Source organism: Sus scrofa, chromosome 4, assembly GCF_054392235.1.
Source record: "Sus scrofa isolate SSC_HxYL_T2T_F1_AM1 chromosome 4, Sscrofa_HxYL_maternal_Yorkshire_Landrace_v2.0, whole genome shotgun sequence".
Lineage (NCBI taxonomy): Eukaryota > Metazoa > Chordata > Mammalia > Artiodactyla > Suidae > Sus > Sus scrofa.
The window spans coordinates 108,526,992-108,554,285 of NC_139386.1; the positions used below are offsets into that span (position 1 = coordinate 108,526,992).

General features: G+C 39.5%; 2 protein-coding genes across 2 annotated transcripts in view; one reads left to right on the plus strand and one right to left on the minus strand.

The window, feature by feature from the left end:
• Window positions 1–25,111, minus strand: part of MAN1A2 (mannosidase alpha class 1A member 2) — a 161,826-nt gene extending 136,715 nt beyond the window's left edge. The window contains exon 1 of the mRNA XM_001927622.8: window positions 24,065–25,111. Coding sequence (XP_001927657.4) covers window positions 24,065–24,366 — 302 coding nt within the window. The 5' untranslated portion in view covers window positions 24,367–25,111. The remainder of the gene's footprint in view (window positions 1–24,064) is intronic.
• Window positions 24,812–27,294, plus strand: part of LOC110260487 (uncharacterized) — a 36,460-nt gene continuing 33,977 nt past the window's right edge. The window contains exons 1-2 of the mRNA XM_085020980.1: window positions 24,812–25,217; window positions 25,331–25,952. Of these exons, the coding sequence (XP_084877106.1) occupies window positions 24,812–25,217; window positions 25,331–25,952 (1,028 nt within the window). The remainder of the gene's footprint in view (window positions 25,218–25,330; window positions 25,953–27,294) is intronic.

Consider the following 27,294-nt stretch of genomic DNA (forward strand, 5'->3'; position numbering starts at 1 on the left):
CTGGCAACCTCAATCCTCAGCCCCAGCTCCCACAGCCCAACCACTACCACTCATTCCACCTCTGCCCCAGCCAATGCTACTTCAGATATACTGGTAGTTGTGATGTGATCCTACAGAATTATAAAGTGAAAATGGAACAAAACTCCTCTGCTCCTAACTTATCCCTCCACTATCGAACATATTTGACTCCTTTGGATTTTAGGTCAAAGAGCCGAAAGCTACAAGTTGGAGGAGGGCATAACACAGTACTGTGACTCCTCTACCTGTCCCAGAGTGCATGAGCCCAAGGCAACCCTGTGAAACCCACGGGCAGGCCCTGGGCACTGCCCCCACTGTTCTAAGAGACACCCCACACCCCCCACAAAACCTGCAAGTGGGCATCAGGCTCTGGTCCCACTGTTCTAAGACTACAAATGGCCCAGACACCCCTGCAAAACCTGTGAGCCAGGACTGCATCTTGTCCCCAGTGTCCCTGCAGTGCCTGAGTCCCAGCTACACATGCAAAACCCACAAAAAGGCACTAAACCCTATCCCCACTGTCCCAGGAGTGCTTGAGTCCCCTGAAAAACCTGCAAGCTAGTGCCAAGCCCTGCCTCCACTGTCCCAGGACTTCTGAAGAAGCAGCCATCCCTGTGAATGCAGGAGTAGGCACAGGGCCCTGCCCCTGCTGTCCTGGAGTGCAAAAGAAGCACCCACCCCTAAGAAACTTGCAAGCAGGCATTGGACCTTACTTCCATGCCTCTGGAAGTGTTTGAGCCCCAGACACCACTGCAAAACCCACAAGCAGGCAGCAGGCCCTCAGTCCCTGCTATCCCAGGAGTACAGAAGAAACACCCACCTCAGCAGACTCACAAGTGAGTGCCAGGCTCTGCCCCACTGTCCCAGGAGTGTACAGGCACACCACTCCTCAGGGCCCATGAGCAGGTGCTGAGCCCTGTCATTACTGTCCCAGGAGTGCAAGGGCCCCAATGATTACTGCAAAACCCATAAGAAGGTGCCACATCCATTCCTTGATATCTCAGGGGTGACTGGGACTCAGTCAACCCTTCAAGCCCTGTCCCTGCTGTCCCAGGAGTATGTGAGCCCCAGCCATCCCTGTGAAAGATGCAAACAGGCACCAGACCCTTTTTGGGTGGTCCCAGGAGTACAAGATTCCAGCCACCACTTGGGGACCTGCGAGCGGGTATTGAGCCCTGCACCCACTGTCCAAGGAGGGCACAAGGGTCACCACACTTCCACAACCCATATCAAGGGGGTAACTGCCAGCACATACTGAAGAGAGAGAGAGCAAGCACCCAGAGTAGCCCTTCAACTCAGGAGAAGTGGTGGAGTAGAAAGACTTCAGCTCACTTCTCACGAAAACACCGAAATCACAACTACTAAACAATCAACAAAAAAGATTGGGAGTTACAAAAAAAGACATTTTTCATTCAAGGACAAAGAAGAAGCCACAGCGAGACAGTAGGAGGGGAGCCTTTGTGACAATCAAATCTGATACCTGCCAGATGGGTGACCCACAAATTGAAAAATAATTACATCACAGAGGTTTTCAACAGAAGAGTCCTGGGTCCCACATCATGCTCCCTAGCATGAGGGTCTGGCATCAGGAAGAGAAACCCTGAGCACTTGGCTTTGAAGTTCAGCGAGGCTTGAGGGCAGAAGCTCCAAGGAACTGGGGGAAGCAGATATTCCACTCCTGGAGGGTGCAAACAGAGTTTGACATGCACAGGAACCTAGCACAAAGCAATACCTCCATAGGAACCTAGATTAGATCTACCTGAAAGTCTTGGAGAGTGTTGTGGGGAGGTATGGATTGGCTGAGGCTCACTAGAAGGACAAGGACACTGATAGCAGAGGCCCCAAGGAATACTGACTGGAATGAGCTCTACCAGAGGTGGCCATTACGGCACCAAGGCCCAGCCCTACCCAAGAGCCTGCAGGCTCCAATGGCAGTACACATAGGCCAAACAACCAGTAGAATGGAACACAGCCCTGTTCGTCAGAAGACAGGCTGCATGAAGCTGTACTGAGCTCATAGCCTTCTCTAAACACATCCATTGACATGGCCCTGTTCACCAGAGGGACAAGGCCCTGCTCCATACACCAGGCAGGCCAACCCCTCCCACCAGAAAGCCTGCATAAGTCACCAGACCAACCTCATCCACCAGGACACCAGAAGCAAGAGGAATTATGATCCTTCAGCCTGTGGAAAAGAGACCACAAACACAGAAAATGAGACAAAATGTGACACCAAAAAAGTATGTTTCAGACCCAAGAAAAAGATAAAAATCCACAAGAACAACCAAGTGAAGTCAAGATAGGCACTAAAAGAATTCAGAGTAATGACAGAAAAAATGATCCAAGATCTCAGAAAAACGATGGAGGCACAGCCCAACATATTACAAGAAATCATTAACAAAGAACTAGAAGACTTAAAGAACAAACTAACAGAGATGAAAATAAATGAAATGAAAAATACACTAGAAAGAATTGATAGCAGAATAACTGAAGAATAACAGGCAAGTGTGCTGGAAGACAGAGTGGTGGAAAACACTGCCACAAAAAGGAATAAAGAAAAAAGACTGAAAAGAAATGAGGACAATCTCAGAGATCTCTGGGGCAATATTAAACACACTAACATTCACATTATAGGGACCACAGAAAAAGAAAGAGAGGCAGGGACTGAAAGAATAGTTGAAGAGATTATAGCAAAAAAAAGTCCCTAAATTGAGAAAGGAGACACTTACTGATGTCCAGCAAGCACAGAGTCCCATAGAGGATAAACTCAAGGAGGAATACACTGGAACACATATTAATCAAACTGACAAAAATTAAAGACAAAGAAAAAAATATTAAAAGCAACAAGTGAGGAGTTCCTGCTATGGCCCAGTGGGTTAATAATGACCTGGCTCATCTCTGTGGCATTGCCGGTTTGATCCTCAGCCTAATGCAGTGAGTTAAGGACCCAGTATTGCCACAGCTATGGAGTAGGTCACAGATGTGGCTCAGATTTGATCTCTAGCCCAGGACCTTCCATATGCTGCGGGTGCAGCCAAAAAAGGGGAAAAAAGTGACAAGAGAAAAGCAACATACAACATACAAGTGAATCCCCATAAGGTTTTCAGCTGATTTTTTTAGCAGAAACTCTACAGGCCAGAAGGGAGTGGCATGATGTATTTAAAGTGATGAAAGAAAAATATACAACCAAGAATACTCTACCCAGCAAGCTTCTCATTCAGATTTGATGGGCAAATAAAAAACTTTACAGATAAGCAAAAGCTAAGAGAATTCAGCACCACCAAAGCAGCTTTACAACAAATGCTAAAGGAATTTCTCTAGGTGAAAAAGAAAAGGCTACAACTAGATACAAGTAAATTATGAATAGGAAAGTTCACCAGTAAAGGCAAACATAAGGGTAGGAAATCATTCACACACAAATATTACATCAAAATCAGCAACTGCAAGGAGAATACAAATGCAGGATATTGAAAATGTATTTGAAATAAAGAGACCAGCAAGTTAAAGCAATCCTATACATAGACTACTATATCAAAGCCTCACAGGAACCACAAACCAAAAAACTACAAAGATACACACATAAAAAAAGAAAAAGCAATCCAAACACAACACTAAAGATAGTCATCAAATCACAAGAGAACAAGAGCAAAAGAAAAAAGACTGATAAAAATAAATTCAAACAATAAACAAAATGACAATGAGACCATACAAATGGATAATCACATTAAATGTAAATGGATTAAATGCTCCAACCAAAACACAGAGACTAGCTGTGTGGATACAAAAGCAAGATCTATATATATGCTGTCTAAAAGAGACCCACTTTAGATCTAGGGACACATACAAACTGAAATGAGGGGAGGGAAAAAGGTATTTCATACAAATGGAAATCAAAAGAAAATCAAGAATATCAGACAAAATGTACTTTAAAGACTATCACAAAAGACAAGTACACTACATAATGATCAAGGGATCAATTCAAGAAGAAGATATAACAACTGTAAATATATATATGCACCCAACATAGGAGCACCTCAATATATATGGCAAATACCAACAGCCATAAGAGGAAAAATCAACAATAATACAATAATAGTAGGAAACTTTACCTCCCAATTTTCATCAATGGATGGATCCTCCAGACAGAAAATTAACAAGGAAACACAGGCCTTAAATGACACATTAAACAAGATACCCTTAATTGATATTTACAGAACGTTCCATCCAAAAGCAGGAGAATACACATTCTCCTCCAGTGCACATGGAATAGTCCACAAGATAGATCACATTTGGGCCATAAACCAATCCTTGGTAAATTTAAGAAAATCGAAATCACATCAAGCAACTTTTCTGACCACAATGCTATGAGACTAGAAATCAATTACAAAAAAAAAAAAAAAAAAAAGACTATAAAAACACAAACACATGGAGGTTAAACAATATGCTACTAAGCAACCAATGGATCATTGAAGAAATCAAAGTGGAAATCAAAAAATACCTAGAGACAAATGACAATGAACACACAACAATCCAAAACCTATGGGACACAGCAAAAGCCGTCCTAAGAGGAATGTTTATAGCAATATAATCTTATCTCAGGAAACAAAAATCTCAAAAAAACAACCTAACCTTACATCTAAAGCAACGAGAGAAAGAATAAACAAAACCCAGTATTAGTAGAAGGGAAAAAAATCAGAAAGATCAGAGCAGAAATAAATGAAATAGAGACAAAGAAAACAATAGAGAAGATCAATGAAACAGAAAGTTAGTTCTTTGAAAAGATTAACATAATTGATACACCTTTAGCCAGATTCATCAAGAAAAGAAGGGAGAGGGCTCAAATCAACAAAATTAGAAATGAAAAATGAGAAGTTACAACAGACAACACAGAAATACAAAGGATCATAAGAGACTACCACAAGCAACTCTATATAAATAAAATGGACAACCTAGAAGAAAATTCTTACAAAGGCAGAACCTTCACAGACTGAACCAGGAAGAAATAGAAAAGATGAATAGACCAACTACAAGTACAGAAAGTGAAACCGTGATTTTAAAACTTTCAACAAATATAAGTTGAGGACCCGATAGCTTCACAGGTGAGTTCTATCAAACATTTAGAGAAGAGTTAACACTCATCTTTCTGAAGCTATTCCAAAAAAAATGCAGAGGAAGGAACACTCCCAAGATCATTCTTTGAGGCCACCATTATCACCCTGACAGCAAAACTAGACAAAGACACAACAAAAAAAGAAAATCAGAGGCCAATATCACTGATGAACAGAGATGCAAAATTCCTCAACACAATACCAGCAAACAATCCAACAATACATTATAAAGGTCATACACTACAATCAAGTGGGACTTATCCTAGAGATGCAAGGATTCTTCAATATCCACAAATCAATCAGTGTGATATACAACATTAACAAAGTGAAGAATAAAAACCATGTCATTTCAAAAGATGCACAAAAAGCTTTGGACAAAATTCAACACCCATTTATAAGTAGTCAATCCAGTCAGGCTTTAGTGTAGCCCTCTGGCCTAAAGCTACTATTTCACTAGAAGTATCACTAACAAGTACCCCCAGCCTACTCTTAAAGCAGCAAGACCTAGTAACAAATACTGTAGCTACCTCTCCTTGTTCCGGAGGATTTCTCTAAGCTCAGCCTACCCATTTTATAGTTTTGAACTTTTCTTTTCTTCTTGTTTCTTTAATTTTTGTCTTATTGGCTCAAACCCTCCTTCCCTGCCTTGAAAAACTGACATGTTTCTGTGGTCTACATATGTTTACTCAGTTTCTTCCTAAGACACTATCTCTTAAACTGAATGTCTGGATACTTCAAAAGTCATAACTAACTGAATGTTTGTGTCCCTAAAATTTCATATGTTGAAACACTAACCCCCAATGTGGTGGTATCTGGAGACAGGCCTTTAGGAAGTAATCAGGATTAGATCAGGTCATAAGGCTGAGGCCCTCATGATGGGATTGGTGGCTTTATTTAAACAAGGAAAATAAAAATAGGCCTTTCTCTCTCTCTCTCTTTCTCTCTCTCGCTCTCTCTCTCTCTCGCTCTCTCTGCCCCTCTTCCACACCAGCATAAGCACAAGAGAAAGGCCATTTGGGGATATAGCAAGAAGGTGGCTATTTGCAAGCCAGGAAGAAAGCATTCACCAGAAATCAAACCCTGCTCGTCCTTGATTTCGGACGTTCCAGCCTCCAAAACTATGGAAAATAAATTTCTGTTATTTAAGCCATCCGGGTATTTTGTTATGGCAGCATGAGCAAAGACAGCCCCTGACCCTCAGCTCTAAGCACTATAGTCCACAGCACTTAACAATGGCATGACAATTTTCAATTTTAATGAAGTCCAACTTTATTTTTTTCTTTTGCTGCCTGTGCTTTTGATGTCATATCCAAGGAATCACTAACAAATCTAATGTAATGAAGCTTTTCCCCTCTTTTATAGTTTTAGCTCTTATATTAGGTCTTTGACCCACTTTGAATTAATTTTTTAAATGGTGCTAGAGCTAGATTTAAACTTTTTTTAAGGAATTAAGTCCCATGAACTAAGGAAAAGGACAAAGAAGCAAAGAAATGAAGTGAAAAATAATATTCAAGTTATAGTATAAGACAGTGAAGCAAAGGAGGCCAGCAATACTTTTTAGCCCTCCATTAAAATAACCCATATAACCTAGCATCTCTCAAATGCCCTACAGATATTTTTGGGCAAGACATTCAAATCTTTTTTGTGTGGAACTGCAAGGGCAATGGGGAGAGGTTACCATTCCCGGTCCCCATACACTATATGCCAATAGTGCCACTTTTCCCATCGTGACAACCAAAAAAATCCCATGTTTCCAAGAATCCTCTAAGGGGAGCATGACCAGCCTCTGTTTTAAACCCCGGCACACTAAGTCTGAAAAGATAGAGTCTAGAAAGACTATTTATACCTACATTTCTAAGTAGCACAACACAAGTAATAAATTCATCCCTAGCTATAAAACGAATCACTGTTAAAAAAAAAAAAAGCATTCTTTTCAGTTTACTTTACGTTTCTTAAGCTGTTTACATGTAATTCCCTATCTAAATTCAGGAATTCACCAGTATATTGTTAGCAAAATCCCTTCTCTTCCTATAAAAGTCAGAAGGTTCAAAATACTCTATCTTTCTAACAGCAAGGCAAGGGCTTATGACCCACATTTAGGCAATCATATGCTCTGGCTAGGACTACAGATCCAGAGTAAGTGATGGAAAGAAACAATAATGCAATTTTAGAAATCTCTCAGGAAGCAGAAGAATCCTGTGTTCCGAGGCAACAGTGGTAAGTTAACTAACTGTTCCTCAATCTTCACTATAGTTCTGCACATCTGGCTTCCATTAATGCTTGACTAAACCTAAGTTATAGTTGACTAAACACTAAACCTAGTTTTTTAGACTTTATGTCAATTTTGAAAACCAACAATATCCTTCCAATAAATACCTTTTGAGAATGCATTATGCTTGGTTTCTACTTCTGTATCCAAGGTTCCATGCCTAAAATTCTTTTTGATGTAAATGGAGGAGATATTCTGGGACTATGACGTAATAAACACATACCTTTGACTCACTCCCTCTCAATTCTTGCTAAGGCAATTCAACCAACGTAGAACGGAAAATTCAGACCCACCAATGCCACTGAAAAATAGAAGAGTCCCACCTACATGTTTAAAAATCCAAGATATTTTGAATATGGTGTAATTGAGAACAAGGTAGAATGCAGGAAGGTAGTCAACCAGCACATAATTACTATACTACTACTCACTTTTATAAAAGGTACTTTCAGGAATCTAGGAAGAAACCTGGGACCTAGCAAAGCATTAATGATACAGCCTGCTCTCCTGCAAGGCTAGTCAAAAATCTGTGTTGAGTACTGCTGTAGCTTCCAATACAGGCTGAGAAAACCTGACTCCGCTGCTCCTGGGAAGAGGTCCTTTTTCCATTTACCCAGTTCACAACCATCACCTGAAGGAGACAGCAAGGCTCCCCACAGCAAAGGCCCATCCCAATAGTCATCCATTTTGTCTGAGGTGAGATGCTAGCTATTCAACTCTAATTCTACAGAGGCCCTTCAGAGACTGCTCCACTGACTGCTCATCTAGACCTAATTAAAGTCCACATACTAAAAACAAGGAAGCCAGGTAGCACGAGTAAGTAAAACAAAATCCTCAGTTCCAAATTCACTCTTCTCTGCTCTCTTCCATGATCTTAGGCTTTGTAAGCTACCTCTCTTGTCAGCTGGTTTCCCATTAGGTTCAACCAATAGGGAGTACCAAAGGGAAACTGGAAAACAGGAGGATCAAATCCTTATAATCTAATTCCAAAATACTCATGGAAGCCAGTTCAAGAAAATATAATATGTAAATACATACGCCAAACAGAACTCCAAAATATAGGAAGCATAAATAGGATTGTAGGAAAAAAATAGATAATTTTATAATAATAGTTGGAGATTTCAATACCCCACTTTCAACAATAGCTAGAACATCTAGACAGAAGATTTAGGTCTAGTGGGTTTTTATGTTCAAGTCTTCTCTTGCACACAAAAACATATGTATCTATGTTTATATGTAAACATAGGACATTATCTATGTCTCCTTATAGATATAAATATATGTACATTTTATATATATGGGGGGACCCTCTACTCAACAAGAGCAGAATCCACATTCTTCTCAAATGCACATGGAACATTCTCTAAGAGAGACCCTATATTAAGCCACAAATTGACTCTCAATAAATGTAATGAGATTAAATCATACAAAGAATCACTGACTACAATAAAATGAAATTAGAAATCAATAACAGAAAAAATGAAAAACTCAAAACACTTGGAAATTAAACAACACTCAAACCAATGAGTCAAAAAAAATATTACATGGCAAATTAAGAAATGCAAGACAGGAGTTCCCGTCGTGGCACTGTGGTTAACGAATCTGACTAGGAACCATGAGGTGGCCGGTTCGATCCTTGGCCTTGCTCAGTGGGTTGGGGGATCTGGCGTTGCTGTGAGCTGTGGTGTGGGCCGCAGACGTGGCTTGGATCCCACGTTGCTGTGGCTGTGGTATAGGCCGGCGGCTACAGTTCCAATTAGATCCCTAGCCTGGGAACCTCCATATGCCACGGGAGCAGCCCTAGAAAAGGCAGAAAGACAAAAAACAAAAAACAAAACAAAACAAAAAAGAAATACAAGACAAATGAAAACAAAAATACAACATACTGAAAATTATGAAATGCAACAAAAGCAGTGCTAAGAGGGAATCTCAGAGCAGTAAATATCTACATTTAAAAAAAAGATATTAATAACTTTACAACTTAAGGAACTAAGAAAAGCAAAACAAACTAACCCAAAGCTAGCAAAAGGAAAAAACAATAAAGATTAGAAAACAAATTTTGGTTCTTTGAAATTATCAACCAAGTTGACATACCTTAAGTTAAATGACAAAGGAAAAAGAGATGATGCAAATAAAATCAGAAATAAAAATAGGAACCTCACTATCAACTTTACGAAAATAAAAAAAAAAAGATTAAAAAGAGTACAATGAACAAAGTAGATCACCTGGATATACTGGACACATTCCTAGAAAGGCACAAACTATAAAAAGCGACTCAAAAAGAGAAAATCTGCATAGACCTGTAACAGATAAGGAATGAGGTACTGATACATGCTACAATGTGGATGAGTATCAAAAACATTATGCTAAGGGAAAGAAGCAAAAGCCAGGAGTTCCCACTGTGGCTCAGCAGAAACAAATCTAACCAGTGTCCATGAGGACGCAGGTTCTGTCCCTGGCCTCACTCAGTGGGTTAAGGGTCAAGCGTTGCCGTGAGCCATGGTGTAAATTGCAGACGCGGTTCAGATCTGACATTGCTGTGGTTTGGTGTAGGCCAGCGATTAGGCCCCTAGCCTGGGAACCTCCATATGCCACAGGTGCAGCTCTAAAAAACAACAGACAAAATGAAAATAAAGAAGAAGAAGAAGCAACAGCCAAATACCAAGGTCTTACATAGCCTGACTTCATTTATGAGAAATATTTACCACATAAGTAATAATATCTACCAGAATAGGTAAATCCTTAGACACAAAAGCAGTTTGGTGGTTTACCAGAGAAAGGTAGAGAGGAGGGAATGAGGAGTAACTGCTTAATGGATATAAAAATGTTTGGGGACATGAAAACGTTTTGGAACTATACAGAGATGGTGATTGCACAACATTATCAATGGATTAGATGCCACTAAACTATTCACTTTAAGATGCAAAATTTATCTTAATTAAATAAACATCTGTGGAAGAGCTTAGAATCAAGAAGGGCAAACACTATCTTAAGAATGAAGTAGAAGAACCCACCCTACCTGTCTTAATTTGTGCTGCTATAACCAAGTACAGTAGATTGAGTAGCTTATAAATTACAAAAATTTATTTATCACAGTTCCTGAAGGCTGAAAGTCCAAGATCAGGGTGCAGGACGGTCAGGTGCTGATAAGAATCATCCTCCAGGTTGCAGACTGCCAAATTCCCACAGGATAAGAAGAACAGAGAGGGAGAAAGCAAGCTCTCTCATGTCTTTTTACAAGTGCACTAATCCCACTTACGAGGGTTTCATCCTCATGATCTAATTACCTCTCAATGGTCCATCTCCTAATACATCACATTGAGGACCAGGATTTCAACATAAGAATTTGGGGAGGTCCCTAACACCATACTCAAAAATAAACTCCAAATGGATTACAGACCTAGATATAAGACCAGACACTATAAAACTCTCAGAGGAAAACATAGGCCAACACTCTCTGACATAAACGACAGCAACATCTTCTCAGATCCACCTCTTAGAGTATTGACAATAAAAAGAAAAATAAACAAATGGGACCTAATCAAACTTAAAAGTTTCTGCACAGCAAAGGAAACCCTAAACAACACAAAAAGATAACCCACAGAATGGGAGAAAATCTTTGCAAGTGAATCAACTGACAAGGGATTAATCTCCAAAATTTAGAAACACCTTCTGCAGCTCCGTACCAAAAAAACAAAGAACCCCATCAAAAAATGGGCAGAAGATCTAAACAGACGATTCCCCAAAGAAGACATATGGATGGCCAAGAAACACATGAAAAGATGTTCAACATCACTCATTATTAGAGAAATGCAAATCAAAACCACTCTGAGGTACCACCTTAACACCAGCCAGAATGGCCATTATCAAAAAGTCTACAAACAATACGTACTAGAGAGGGTGTGGAGAAAAAGGAACACTAGTACGCTGTTGGTGGGATTGTAAATTGGTGCAACCACTGTGGAAAGCAGTACGGAGATTCCTCAGAAAACTAAAAACAGAACTACCATTTGACCCAGCAATTCCACTCCTGAGCATCTATCCAGAGAAAACCATGACTCGCAAAGACACATGTACTCTGATGTTCATTACAGCACTATTTACAATAGCCAAAACATGGAAACAACCTAAATGTCCATCGACAGAGGAGTGGATCAAGAAGATGTGGTACATATACAGAATGGAATATTACTCAGCCATTAAAAAGAACAAAATACTGGCATTTTTTAGCAACTTGGATGGACCTAGAAATTATCATGCTAAGTGAAGTCAGCCATACAACGAGACACCAACATCAAATGCTTTCACTGACAATCGGAATCTGAAAAAAGGACAGACTGAACTTCTTTGCAGAACAGATGCCCTCACAGACAATGAAAAACTTACGGTCTCCAGAGGAGACAGTTTGGGGGGTGGGGGGATCTGCTTGGGCTGTGGGATGGAAATCCTGTGAAATCAGATTGTTATGATCATTATACAACTACAGATGTGATAAATTCATTTGAGTAATTTAAAAAAAGTGAGAAAAGAATCAATGTAACTTTTTAAAATAATCTCAATGAGATCTGATTGTAAAACTAGCGCTTTAAGCACGATGTGCCCCCCTGACAACTAATAAAACAAAATAAAATTTTCTGGAAAAAAAAAAAAAGAATTTGGGGAGGACACATTCAGTCTACAGTGTTTCCTAATATCAAGACTTATCTAGAAGTCCCTGCTGTGGTGCAGTAGGTTAAGAATCCTACTATAGTGGCTCACGTCACTGCAGAGGCACAGGTTCAATCCCTGGCTTGACACATTGGGTTAAGGATCCAGCATTCAGTCCCTAGCCCAGGAATTTCCACAGGCTGCAGATGCAGCCATTAAAAAAAAAAAAAAAAAAATTTATTTCTTAAAAAAAGACTTATCTAAAACTGTATTATTATTAAAACAGCATGCTATGCTAATTCAATAGAAAAACACACAAAAGAACACAGAGAACACAGAAACAATTCTATGAACACATGAAAAATTGTTATATGGCAGAAATGGCAGTACAAATCCATACAGAAGAACGAACTCTTCAGTAAGTAGCACAGGGACAAACTGGACACCCTTACGGAAAAATGAAAAAAATAAATAAAAGTACAATCCCCACTTCATCATACACAAAAATCAAAACCAAGTAGATTAAATCCTTAGATGTGAAAAACAAAACGTTAAGTAAAACCACCAGAATTGAAAATATATAAGACTGTAATTTCAGGGTATAAAAGCATTCCTGCCACAAAAATGCAAAGAGCAAAATACCATAAAGGAAAATATTGACAATTTCAATCACATTAAAAATTAAAACGTCTATAAAACTAAAGACACCATATAAACAGAGAATAAAAACCAGGCATCCACTGCAAGAAGATCTGTATAATGCAAATAACAGAGAATTCATCTAGAATGTATACTGATAATTCCTGCAAAAATGAGTAAGAAAAAGGAGGACGATCTCAAAGAAAAATTGGCAAAAAATGTGAATGAGCAACCCAGAGACTAGGAAATCCAAACAACCAATAAGTATGCTTAAAAAAATACTCCACCTCACTAGTAATCAGGGAAACAAAAACTAAAACTGGCATCAGACTGGTAAAGATTTTTAAAATCCAACAATGTCATTGTTTGCAGGTGGGAGTGTAAATTGGTACATCCTTTTTGGAGACTAACCTAGCAACAAAACTTAGAGTTAATGATGCACATTCTTTACAACTCAATAATTCTATTACTAAAATAGTTTCTACCTTGGAGAAAAAACGTGCATGCCCAAGAACATATGTACAAGAATGTTTCTACAGTAAAAATAGGGAGCTAACCTTAAAAAAAAAAATCTATCAACAGGCTCATATAAATAATCTGAGGTTTAGTCATATAATGGAATATCTAAGTGAATAAAATAATTGAACCAGAGCCTAATATGGTAACATACATAAATGACTTTTTAAATGTTGAGTGTTAACATTTAAATGCTTAAAAAAAACTTGACTTATGAGATATATGCTTAAGGCCAACAGAGTTATAATTACACATACTTATACTTATTTGTGTATATAAAATTTATATCAATATATATGTTGCAGAAATACAAAACCATGTACTGAAAAAGACAATGTCAAACTCAGGCTAGAGCTCTACCTCGAGGGTATCCTTCAGCTCATTTAGGAAATGTCAAGATTTAAAATAATGGATACTGTGACAGTGTTATCTGTTAAGACTTTTATGTATACTTATAACTTCAAAAAAAAAAGAATGAGAGAGAAGATTTATACCAGCTATCAAAACATACCATTAAATACTATTATAAAACTATTACAAAGAAAAAAAGAACTCTGTATACTCCAGGATATATTATATTTTGTTTACCTAATCCCCTGATGCCAGACATTTGGATTATTTACAATATGTCATATTATAGCTTCAAGGAACATTCTTAAACATTTCTTTGTGCACTGATGTAAAGATTTCCCAAGGATAAGTTCTTAGAAGAATTTCTGAATCAAAGAATATGTATTTTAAACTAGTTGATACTACTAATTTGTTCTTCATCAAAATTCTATTAATTTCTACTTATACCAACAGTATAAGCACAGGACCCAGCTGCTCAATGTTCACTGCACTCTAGATATAACTAACCTTTGTGAGGAAAAAAATCTAGGTCATGAAAAGGTAAACATTTATTAATGACACCACAAATTAACAGAAAAATAATTCAGATTCGTTACATAACCAAAAAGATATGAACCTTATATCAGATGCCACCTTACTGTAAAGTAATTGAAGAAGTCATGTACACACATATAACTTTATATAAACTTACAAATATAACCCTATATAGCTATATAAAAAGTTACAGATACGTGAGTACATAAAACTGTGCCAGATCTCAATTTAACACGATTGGCATATTTTTTTCGATGCCAGAGTCTGGTTCCTTACTGAAAAAAGTTTTAGAACACTGCACTTCACTTCCAGATAACTCAGTCCATATGCTAGAAATGCATAAACTAATGACATAAATGCATATTAGACAAAAAGAAAGAAGAAAGGTAAAGTAGTAACTTACTCAAACGCTCAAAAAATGCCAGTGACCCAAATGCATGTACCTGAGCCTCACCAAGGAGAAAAGGTATCTCTAAGACCTCTAGAATCTGACTCCAAAATAATAATAATGCTTTAAGACAATGTTAAGATTTGAATTTAAGGTTTAACTTTTGCAGGAGTGCCTAAGCAAAAATTAGCATCTTCTATAATATTCTCCAGTAACTCCAATGCTTAGTATAATGCTTGGTATATCATAAATACTCAAAAAACAGTTGCTGCATAAAGTAATGTGACATCACTAAAGAGAGGCCAAGAGAGCTGTACAAGTAATGAAGGTCAATACTACGCTTACGTAAATGTCAAAAATGTAAAAGGAAAAGTAATATACACATTGTTCTTTTGGTCTCTAGATTACATCCCTTTATTAAGCTACAGAGAACAAGACAGAACACACATTCTTTTTTTTTTTTTTTTTTTTGATAGGCAAGAAATAGATTTATTAAGATAGGACGCTTGTGAGAGATGCAAGTGGGCAGGCATGGAAGCTCTGCCCCAGAACACACACTTTCAATTGCATCTTTCAATATTAAGGTTAGGAAATCACAGTCTTAAAATTTTGCAGCAAGAGTAGTAAAAGGGAGTTCCCTGTTGGCTTAGCAGTTAATGATCCAGCACTATCACTACTGTGGCTCGGGTTCAATCTGTGGCCCAGGAACTTCTTCATACCTTGAGTGCAGGCAAAAAAAAAGAGTAATAAAAGCCTTCACAGCTTCTGAGGCCTGAACACAAACTCGTGTTTGCCACAGAATCTATCCTAAAGTTTAAAATAACGAAATAAGAGATGTAATTGTTAACTAAGCTCAAAAATTACACCTGGAAATACTTTTGTATTTGTATTTGTATATGTATACCTATTATCTTCAGGTTAGTATAAAAAATGTTTGGTTAGTTATAATTTTAAATTTATGAGAAATAAGATTGTATACAACAGCATTTCAATCATTTACACCTTTTAAATTGGTACAGATTTCATTATATAAATAATAATATTACATAAATCAATTAGTCATTTACAAAATGGTTTTTAAAATCTTAATTTTTATATATAGAAATGACACCCATTCCTATTCAGATTACACTTTATTTTCAAAGTACCTGTCATGTCTTAAACTAAATTACTACACATTCTTCAGTCCCCACTTCACAAAATTATTAGTATTTCATATGCATGAGCTGGAAGGAATCTTCAAAGATCCAATCAATTCTCTCATTTCATAAATAAGGCATAAGGAAGTTACATAGCTTAATGGAACACATCCAACAAATAACAACAACACTGAAACTAGAGCCCCTATCTCTTAACACTGAACCCAATGTCCTTTTAAACATTCAGTGATGCCTTCCTTCTGGACTACATAAAATTCCAAGACAGATCACTGGGATGAATGGCTTTTAAAGTAGTTTCCTTTATAATAAATTCTAAAACCCAACCTGTAAATAAATCTCCAGTGCATGCTTCATTACAACCATGTTTTAAAAGGAAAAAATTCCAGCAAAAATTTAATAGCAATCAAAATAAACTTTTCTGAAAGAATTTCCACAATTATGGAAAAAGAAAGCAACAAAATGATTTTCCTGGCCAAGAATATGTAGAGTCAGCCTAAACCATAAGTTAAATATTTTTATAATTTTCAAACAATAATAAACCTAACACTATTTGCCCAGTTAATCAATTAAATTAATATCCACCATGTACTACTGATTTTGAATATAGTTAGCTTCTATGGTGCCAACTTTCCAACTTTGGCATGATTTAAATTTTATAGTGTCCATACTTATAAAAATAAAATTAGTAATACCTAACTTACAGAACTGATGTGAGACTAAAGATTAAATATGAAAAAACATTCAACACGTACTCTATTATATTCTTCCTTTTTTCCTAAAGAAGGAAAAATTCAATGTGAGAGTATGCAAAATACCTTAGACACAAATGTACAAGTAAGTATTTTCTGGATAGGGCCCAGAGAAATGATTCTCTAGTTTTTTTAAATTATTTTTAATACAGGGCCTTTATTAAAGACCTTCCCACTTTAAGACATCATTCATCCTACTTCTACATCTCTCTCTCAATACTTCCTTGCATTCTGTTTACATCTTCTCTAGTGGAAATTGTCACCTTGCCATGGACCTCATTTATTCAAGAGGTATATACTTCTACTAGGGGCCAAAGGTACATCAAGCATCAGACATATAAAAATAATTTAAAAGCAGGCATTTGTCCTCAATGAGTCCATGGTCTTTTGGAAGAGACCGGTAAGTAAGATGTAATATGTAATCATAGACAATACAATGAAAGATAAAAGTACATGAGAAAAAGACTATTTAAAGGCAGGGAAAGTAAGGGAATAAATCTACCTGTGAATGTGAACAATCCCATCTGTTAATGGGGGTAGATTAATATTAACAAGAATGCCAAAGATCAGAGAACACCCTTAGGAAATAAGATTAAATGCAAATCAAAGTAATTCAAGCACATATTTGCAATACTAAATAATGATGTTAAATAAAGTTTAATCCTAAACTATTATATAAATATTATATAACCTACATAAGTCTATATTATGGAATAAATACTCTGGTTGCATGTTTGATCCTTTAATAAGGAATAAAATCAAAAGAAATATTAGCAAATAAGAGTAAATAAACATTTCATGACCCTAGAACACTTATTACAAAGCCCAAGAGAAATTTTGGAAAGGCTATTATTGCTTTAAAGCAAATAAACTATGGGCAAATTTTACTTCCGTAGAACATTTAACTTCATCCAGTGAATAATGTTCACCTATTACCATCCAACTTCTGGGGTGCTAAATAGTGTATCATCTCCTGGAATTTCCAACACTTACTGGCCAACATGAAGATGAGGACTTATCCTGCGACATTCTGCCTTTTAGCCATACCATTTCTGAGAAGATTGAAAAACTGATTTTATAACAGTGCTTCTGCAGTGCTGAGTAAAAGTCAAGTCACTGTCACTCTGCTTAGGATCAAAATTAACCTTAAATGAGAGTATACAAAATGTCACCTAGTGAGCAGCTCCAAAACACAGCCCTTTCCAAATTACTATAAATATTTATGAAAGGCACAGAAAATAATAAAAACTCAGAATATCAAAGAAATAAGAGCCGTCATGTCAGAATATAACAATTCTTTAGTAACTTATAACCATATCTTACCTCATGAAACAAAAAACTGTCCAGACTACTACCCTATTCCAACTGTAACTTATCTCAGAGACCCAAAGGTCTGTCTCAATGGAAAAATGGTACACAGAGCTTCATACTGTCAGACACTGTTCAACTTTGCCTTTCCTCATAGTCTCTTTCCAGTTCTTTCCTTATTATCTAACCAGCTAGACTATGTCAGAGAACAACTCCTGAATGATGGAGGAAGTGCCTGGCAAGTAGAATGAAAAACTATATTCTTGTTGGCAAGGGGCAAGACAAGAATCTGCGTAGCTGCCCATGCTACCAATTGTACTCTGAATTGCGAAATCTACTCTAGTGCCAAACAGTTGAGAGAACTAGAGATGACAGAAAATGGACTGAGAGCTAAATGAATCAACTTGTCCTCCAACTACGGAGGTGAAATGGGTATTCACTCAATATATAAGTAGATCCCCCCCCCAAAAAAAAAGCATCAAAGACATCTAATCACAGACTGCTGATAAATATCAAGTATAAATTAACCTTACCTTATCACATTTGAGTAAAGGCAAGTAGGAAAAATAACCATGAGCCGATTAGATGAAATACATACAAGGGTAAGTCCAGCAGACTTGGAGGATAAGATGTGTGACCTTCCTAAAACAGGAGGAGAAAGCCCTAAGTAAAGAATAGGATAGGGAAGCATGGAAGAGGGATAAAATGAGAAACAATAATAAAAAATTAAAATCACAATAGTGAGATTTAAAATCTCCAGCCTTTCAATACAAAGCAAAACTGAATCAAGCAAAAAAAATACAGATCAAGATGTGAAAAACTTCGAGTTCCTTTCGTTGCTCAGCAGTTAATGAACCCAACTAGGATCCATGAGGATGCAGGTTCAACCCCTGGCCTCGCTCAGTGGGTTAAGGATCCAGCATTTCCATGAGTTGTGTAGGTCAAAGACGTGGCTGGGATCCCACATTGCTGTGAATGTGGTGTAGGCTAGCAACTGTAGCGCCAATTCAGCCCCTGGCTTGGGAACCTCCATGTGCTGAGGGTGTGGCCCTAAAAAGCAAAAATTTTAAAAAAATAAAAAATAAAAATTGAAAAACTTGAGAAACTCTCGCTAAAACATGCTCCAATCTGGACTAGCCATGTGTCAAGTCCAACAGCCACATGATGCTAGTGACTACCACACTGCTTAGCACAGTTTAGAGTGATTATGTCTAGTACAATGTCCACAGCTAGTTAGTAGAACCAAGACACAATTTTAAATCCTTCCAAGCCCAAAGCTTGTGTTCTTTCCATCTGGAGGAAATTATCAGAAGTTAACATATACCTGACCTCAGGTATTCGATTCAGACTTGCAAAATTCTGACCCAAGGATGAAACTTATTGGCAGTGCAAATAAATATTTTAAAAACAAAACCACAAAGCCCATTTATATGATGCCATTATATAAAAGTTTCAAAAGTGAAAGAAATTAGTAAGTAAAATTTTTCTTAGCTAGGTCTATTATATACACAAATTATGAACACTGATACTTTGTGTATATCAGTGTATTTTTAGAGCAATAGTCATGTGTATTATAACTAATACCTGTTTTGGTTACTTTAAAATTACAGATGCTAAACATGACTGTTATGAACATCAAACTATACATTTTATGTTAGCTGGAAGGTATATATTATTTGAGAACTCTGCATTATTCATGAACCACTTAACAGAAGGGAACATACAGGGTTTTCTCAGGAAAATACTTTATCTTATAAATTCACATAATATCAATTATATAAAGTGTGAAATACAGTGTACTTTTCTTAGTCATCTATAAGCATGCCATCCAGAAACTGGGAGTTCTTCTGCACCACCTCCCCCTTCTACCTGAGCCCCCATATTCACTCAACAACCAACTTCTGTGAAACTTAACAGTTTGACATCTCTTGAATCAACTACTTTTCTCCACTAATTGCTTTCCTTTGTCACTATCACCACTGTGATCTAAGCCAGTATCTTTTGTGACCTAGACTTTCTTTTTTCTTTTTTTAAAGGCCCACACTCCTGGCACATGATAATTCCCAGGCCAGAGCAGGGGTCCAGTCGGAGCTTTAGCTGCTGGCCTACACCTCAGCCACAGCAACACGGGATCCGAGCCACATCTGCAACCTACGCCACAGCTCACAGCAACACCAGATCCTTAACCCACTGAGTGAGCCTAGGGATTGAACCGTGTCCTCATGGATACTAGTCGGGTTTCTTACTGCTGAGCCACAACAGGAACTCCCTTGACCTAGACTTTTGTAACTGATTTCACTACATTTCCTCCTGCTCCTCTCTAACCCAGCATTTACACTTCAACCAAAGTGATTAATTAAATTTTTTAAAATATTAAATGGTTATGGCATCCACTTGCTTTAATGAAAACTCTTCAATGACTTCCCATAGCACTTAGGATAAAGACCAAGATACTTGACTAAAAACTCTCCAGGACCCTGCCAAGGGATTCCAAACTCAACAACAACCACGTTAAATACTGACTCTTTATATTTACTTATCTGGCAACTTAATCGAGTGGCATGAAATGAAGAAACCATGCCCCTCTAGAGGGAGGAGCTGCTGCCCTGATCCAGCTGAATGTTGCCATTTGAAAATATAGACTTCACTGTTGCTATATTCTCCAATTTTTCAAGAGAAATCAAAAATCCAGACTTTTATGAGAACTCTCCTGATATGGCAATGCTGGCAACTAATGCAAACTTTTCAAAATACAAGGAGGCCCAATCTGACCACTCATCTGGTCTCTTCACCTAACCCCACATCACGCATCTCTACACCAGCCATACTGGAAATTTCTCAGGTCCTCAATGATACTGTAACCAACCAGGGCTCTGTGGGGCCCTCTGGCACAAAAGCCATTACATGTCCCCTGTTTCTTGTGTGTAGGAAAAAGACTTTCGGTCTCCAAAACCTTTCCTAAGTTCCAAAGGGCAGATTCAGTTACTAATTAGGGGAGTGAGGCAACAGCAGAAAGAAACGATAATGCAGGGATGGTGAAGAGTCCTGGTTCCTCTTTGGGGGTGTGCATAACAATTTTAAACAAATCTCTGAGTTCTTCTACAGAAACTACAGCCCCCACCCAGGTAAAGAATGGTTAACTTCAGGCTGAGCACAACCATATTGACCCCAGACTGGCTGGAACCAGAAGGATGATGGGGTAGATTCCTAGGGCAGCCCTCCTCTCAAATTTTACCTATAAAAACTCCTTGCAGAAAAGCATTGAGGAATTCAGGTCTTTTGGACATGAGCTGCCCGGTTCTCCTTGCTTTACCCTTGCAATAAACTTTTCTCCACTTCAAACTCTGCCATTTCCATTTGTTTGTGCAAAGGGCACAAAGAACTTGAGTTGGACAAAACTAGTACTTAGGGCTCTCGCACAGGCCACATCCTACGCTTTGACCACTTTTTTTTCCCAAAACTATATTTCACTTAGCATTCTTCTACTTGTAAGCTTCTGAGATGTTGTTTCCTCAAAAAGCCTTTCCTATTCTCACTGCCCATCCTCCCAAACCCCAACTCCACAGGCTAAATCACACCATTATGTGCTCTGATGGCCCTGAGTACAACTTCCTAACACTCACACCTAAAAAATAAATTTATTTACTTAAAGCCTGTCATCCTGCCTCCAACCAAACTGGAAGCTCTACAAATGCAGGGCCTGACACACAGCAGACACACACACAGCAAACATGCAATATACATCTGCTGCCAAAGAGTTTGGTTATAAAGCAGTTTTTTAAACAATAAGGTTCTGGTGTACCTTTAAAATATTACTCAACCCTGTACCCAACTTTTCAGAAATATACATAATATTTAAAGATAAGTAAACTCAGAATTAAAATACTCAAAACTATAATTATTGATAACAACAGCTAATATTTATTGAGCACCTACTCAATGCTAGGAGCTATGTTGAGCAATTTGCATGTGTACACTGTCATTTTAACAATCTGTAAAGTAGATGCCACTATCATCCAGGGGAAGCAACTTAGGCAAAGAATTTAAAAACTTGCTCAAAAGCAGACATTTAATCAGTGACAAACTAGGGTACAAATCCAAGAAGTCTGATTCCAGAGCTTAAGCATCTAACTACCATATTTAATTAATTAAGAAAAGCCAATTAAGCAAGTATCTGCTAAATATAAATAAGAATGATCATGATTTATTTTCATTACTTCTCCATTAAAGTAAGGTTCCTCACCCCTCTATCCAGCACCCTTCTCCATACATACAAAATTAAGATAAATTATCAATCTGTATTTTCCAAATTAAGAAAGATGGTTTTTTGACCCACACCCAAAGTAGGTATGATTTTAGTACCAACTATATCTATCAAAATGCTGTCTTTCTGAATTATTTTTAAATATGTTACTGTTAATACATTAATGTTTCATATTTTACATTTTAATCTTATTATGTGGATGATGTCTAATTTGAAATGTATTTCATTGCTCAAATTAGAAGGATTCTTGTAACTACAGTGTTTTCAGTATGCTGACAATTGATATAAAAATAAACTGATACAACCACATAAACATGCATAGGGATAATACACGGATCCTTTGATACCTGAACTCTCATTATTCCAATTCCTGCATTCCAAAACTCAGGAACCAAATAGATTTGAATAAATTCTAACACGCTTGTTACCCAGACTCTTCCTACCCCATATCCAAGATTTGGCTCACTCACCATCCCTTTAAAAAGCCATTTAAGCAGGCTTTTTAAAAATGTGAACAAAATGCTCGTAATAGTATTTTCATTCAAATTTTAAATTTGAACTCCACTTGAAAATTTTCCTATGCGAATGTTTTTAAACTAGAATGTGCCATATTTTTCAATCTTTAGATTACACTTAAAATGTAAAGAAAATTTTTAAGTACATGACAGGTAACTTCGTAGAATTTAAATAATGTTAATGTGTGGCTTCAAAGAGTTCTGAAATCAGTCTTAATTTTTTTAAATACTTATAGCTTATAAAAATACCCATGGGAAATAAGGTGTTCAAGGAAAACAGTACTTTCAGTGTTAATTTTCCAGCAACATATTTCACAGATATCAGATTTTTATCGAAGTCACAAAGAGCAAAGAATAAAATAAAAGAAGCAAATGAAAAGAACATGGAAGTTGAAAATGATGGCAAAAATTTCAAATTATTTTGGTTAAAGAAGAATGGTATAAAACAACTTTAGACGTAACTACTCCGTAAGAGTCAACCAAAAGTCAAAGAACTGGCAAGCAAAGAACAACTGAACTAGATTGAGAAAAAGGAAAAACTAGCTCTCATTGCAACAGTGCATTTTCCTAAAATATTTAACTTAGGATAACAGGTGAACACAAGCTTTTCTAAAAACCTTGTGCCAGATAAGTTAAAACTAACCTCAGTTGAAAACAGAATTCAAGCATATTATTTTTTTACATACTCAAAAACTATTTTAAGAAATAAAAAGGGGACATTTTAGCAGGTTAAAAAAAAAAAACTGTAGTTTTGAAAAAAAACACACTACTTTTCCAAATTCTTATTTTGATACCAATCACATACATGATTTAAAGGGACTCCCATTTTATTCTAATTTGGCTACACTCTCCCAAGTGCTAACTTCAGATTTAGAGATTTGAAAGAATGTGAATCTTTTAAAAAACCAAATTCTGAGAGTTTCTTGACACACTTTATCTCTCACATTAAAAAAAAAAAAATCAGAATAAAATTAATGAAAAAACATAACCAAATCTTGTCTACAAGACTCACAAAATTAAATGACTTAATATTCAATGATATCTTTAACTGATTCCACATAGAGCACCATTTCAGATATGTTTCACATCTACTGTGCCCATGTTTGTCTTCCTAAAAGGCTAAAGATTCACTACTCAGCTTAAACTACAAGCCAGAGATTGAGGGCCCTTTGGGAGACAACAAACCCACAGAAGATGTCAGGATTCCATGAATCTATTTCAAGGGCGGCGGCACCAAGACTGGATGCAACACCTTTTCAATAAATGGAAGGCACAGCTTATGTCACTATTTTTTCAGGTTAAGTTTTCAGACCTCCATTCCCTCCATTCCCATTCAGACACAACACCCCAGCACGTATGAAAGGAAAGAACTGGACAACTGGACTTTAGATGAGGCTCTAGGAGTCCTTTCAAGCTTATGGTTCTATTTAACCAGTTCTGAAATACCAATACAACTCTCACGATTCGGAGAAAGTTACATTTTACTGCAAAAAAAAAATAATAATAATAATAATAATAAGAGAGAGAAAGGCAGATTTGATGCAATAAACCCTTCCTTGCTCTGCCAAATGCTAACACCAGAACTTCTGAAATACACAAACCTGTGTCTATGTTCATCTGGTCCATGAATCAAGAAGACTCCAGGGTTTTTAGCCCCTTTGCCGGCATCTACATGAGGAATTAACACATCTTCCAAACCCAAATCAAAGCGTTTGTGTTTTGAAGAGTCTGGAAGGAAGAAGAATGCCCCAAAACACAGGGTGATGAAGGCACTTAGAATAAGGAGGAGGATAAACTTCTCAGAAAGTCTCAAGGTGGCCCTGTGATGCGGGAAGGAAGGCGGCCCCAGATTCAGAGGTGGTATCCTTCGTCCAGAGAGGGGCAGCAGGGCTGGGGTAGTCATCGTTTACGCTCTTGGGCAGAGTATTTTATAAAGTTCTCATCTTCCAGCGAAGGTATGATACTTCGAACAGTCTTCAGGATCTTGGCAAAACAAGGGAGACTCAATTTTTCTCCTTCTAAAGGACTCCTGTGCTTATGAATAGGGCACCTCTTTCACGCTCGTCCAATTACATTCAGAAATGCGTGTGGCCCCCGAACGATCACTAGTTTATGTCCTATGAAATCTCCTTTGCCATCTGGCTTTCAGTACCTCACCGGGTGATCCCAAGTCTCCTCTTCATTCCTAAGGGTAGATCAGGCAAGCAACACCGCAGAGAGGATGCAAGGTAGGTTCTTCCATTTCTGCACCTCCGGGAGATGCTCCACTGTGGTCTCCCGCCCCAAAACGGAGCCCGACGTGATCCGAGGAGTTGGAGAAGGTTCACTCGAGCTCCTCCGGGGCTTCGATGGCAGAATCCCTTAACCTCGGTGGTCGGAAAATAAGAGGCTCCTCGGAAGTCAGCCAACCCGGAGGAGGGTCTCCCGCCTCGCCAGGAAGCCGAAGCAGCCGCGCAGGGCGAAAAGCAGGAAGGAGAGCTCGGACGCCCGCGCCTCCTGACACCGGCCCCGGACTCAGGGAACCGGCAAGAGCTCCGACGCTGCCCACTCGACGGCTGGCTCGAAGGGCATCCGCGTCCAAAATACCTGAGCCCTCCCAGCAGCGGCCGCCTCGGCCGCTGTTGCCACCCCTCGGGTCTGTCAGGAGCGGAACTTCCTCCTCGGCGGCCACTAAGAGGCCCCGGCGTGTGCAGGGGGAGGGGAGGCGCCGCGGCAGCCCCCGCCCGGCTCCTCCTCCTCCTCCTCCTCTCGGCGGCGGGTTAAGTTAACCCTGGTGCCGGCTCCCCGAGTGAGGCCGCCGCTGACCCCACCGCGCCCGGCCGCGGAGACCGAGCCCCCGGGGCCCCGGGGCGTGGAGGAAAGCTGAGCCGCAGCCCCTCGGTCCGAGAGCCCGGGGCAGGCGCCTGCTCATTCCTCGCTCAGCCCGGGAGCGGCGGCGACCCCGGGCGCGCGGGAGCAGCCGCGTCTCGGGCGGGCAGAGGTCAGCTCCGTCTCCTTCTTCCCGGGCCGCTGGCCGCCGTGGGGGCCTCGGCCGCGCTGCCTCCGATCGATCGCAGGTCCTCGCTCCGGCGGCGGCGGCGGCGGCGGCGGGAGAAGCGGCGCGTCCACGCGGTACGGGTACGCGGCCCGGTCCTCGTCCCCTGGCACCCTAGGCCGGGAGGGCGCGGAGCAGCCGGGGACCGACACCCGTTGGGCTCACGCCGAGAGGGAGGCGGCGGAGGCGGAGGCTGGTAGGGGGGCGCGGGCCGGCCTCCGGCCCGGACTCGCGAGTGGGCGTCCCCGGGCGGCGGAGTGTGAGGTGCGCGCGCACGCTCCCGGCCCCGCCGCCACCGCCCCTCCCCCGCCCCGCCCGGCCCGCGCTCCGGTCTCGCGCCGCTGCGGGCTCCAGCGCCTGCCGCCCAGACACCAGCCGACCGCGCGCCCCCTGGAAGCGTCCTGCAGCCGCCTTCTGGGCGCGCGAGGCGAGAAAGTCGCCGGTCTGCCTCACTGGTAACTTCACCCGTGCCCAGCTTTGCCGTCCCCCGTTCGTGGCCTTGACCCGGCTTGGGGAATGGGGGAGGGCGCGGGTCGCCATCCAGAGTTACTGGGACTGAAGGGTTCTGCTGGCCAAGGTTCACATTTACTCTGGCCCCGTGAAAATCTTGTCTTCAGTGATGGACCATTGGTCCCTGGGGCTCAACGACTAGGTCTCCAGCTTCTTCCTTGCAGCCCACGTGCACCTCGTTGGGCACCCGAGGCCCGAGCCTTCTCTATTGAGCACCAATTGTGTGCCAGGCTCTGTGTTAGAAATAAAATGGCGACTCTAAGATTAGGTTTCCTGGCTGAGAAGTCTGATAGTTGCCCATGCGACTCTATAGCACAACAGCCTACTTGGGGTTCAGTTTTTGGAAGATAGTCTCCCATCAAGTCCTTCACACCCCGCTCCACCACCCTTCCTGTAAAGAGAGAAGTATGATCCAGGAAGTGCTAAAACCCCAAAAGACAACAGCGTTGTTTAAATATAGGCTTAAAAGCAATCTGAGTTGATTCTGTTATCCATAGTATTGAGGAGAACCATGTGATTAAGTCCAAAAAATTTCTTTGTAATACATAAGTATTCTCACTTCCAGTTTCCTTTGAGTGTGTTTTATTCCGATATTAAGACAAGCTGTCATTGCCTCTGCACATCCTTAGTGCTGATTGGGAATTGGAGAGGAGTCCCTTAAGTGGCAGGGTCCAAAGGTCAGCCTTAGTTACAAATCAGACAAAAAAACTTCATGTTCATTGGAACAATTCAAAGTACATTTCAGTCTGCACTATTGCCAGAAGCACTGCATGTCTAACTACCTACTATATGACAAAGGAAGTCATTGTCATTTAATTCGCCTAATAAAAGACAAAAATGCCAAGGGCCACCTCTCACCCAGTCAGCCTGACAGCCCAATCCAAAGTGGGGTTTGTGTTGGACACTTGTAAAGAGTAGATTTAAGAAATTTCCTGCTTTCCCAATGTGTCCTTATAAAGTGTGCCAATTTTATGAATAAGTTTCTAAAGCCAGGGCTTCGGTAAGCCAAAGGAAAAGAAACTTTGGTTTTCAACTATTGGGGTCATTAATTTCCTTGGAAAGATCGGGGAAATAAATATTGACCTTTGAATGAAATAGCGAGTTATATAAGCCTTGAAAAGCAAATATTATCTAGGTTGACACCAAATTGTTAACCACGGAGATACTAATCATGAAACCTGCCTTAGCCTAGTTGACAAGTATGACTTAATCAAGCTCAACCTCATGGCCAGTGAGGGTTTGCTTATCTGTGTCTCTTTCTTGCCCTTGCTGATTTTGCAAAATTCT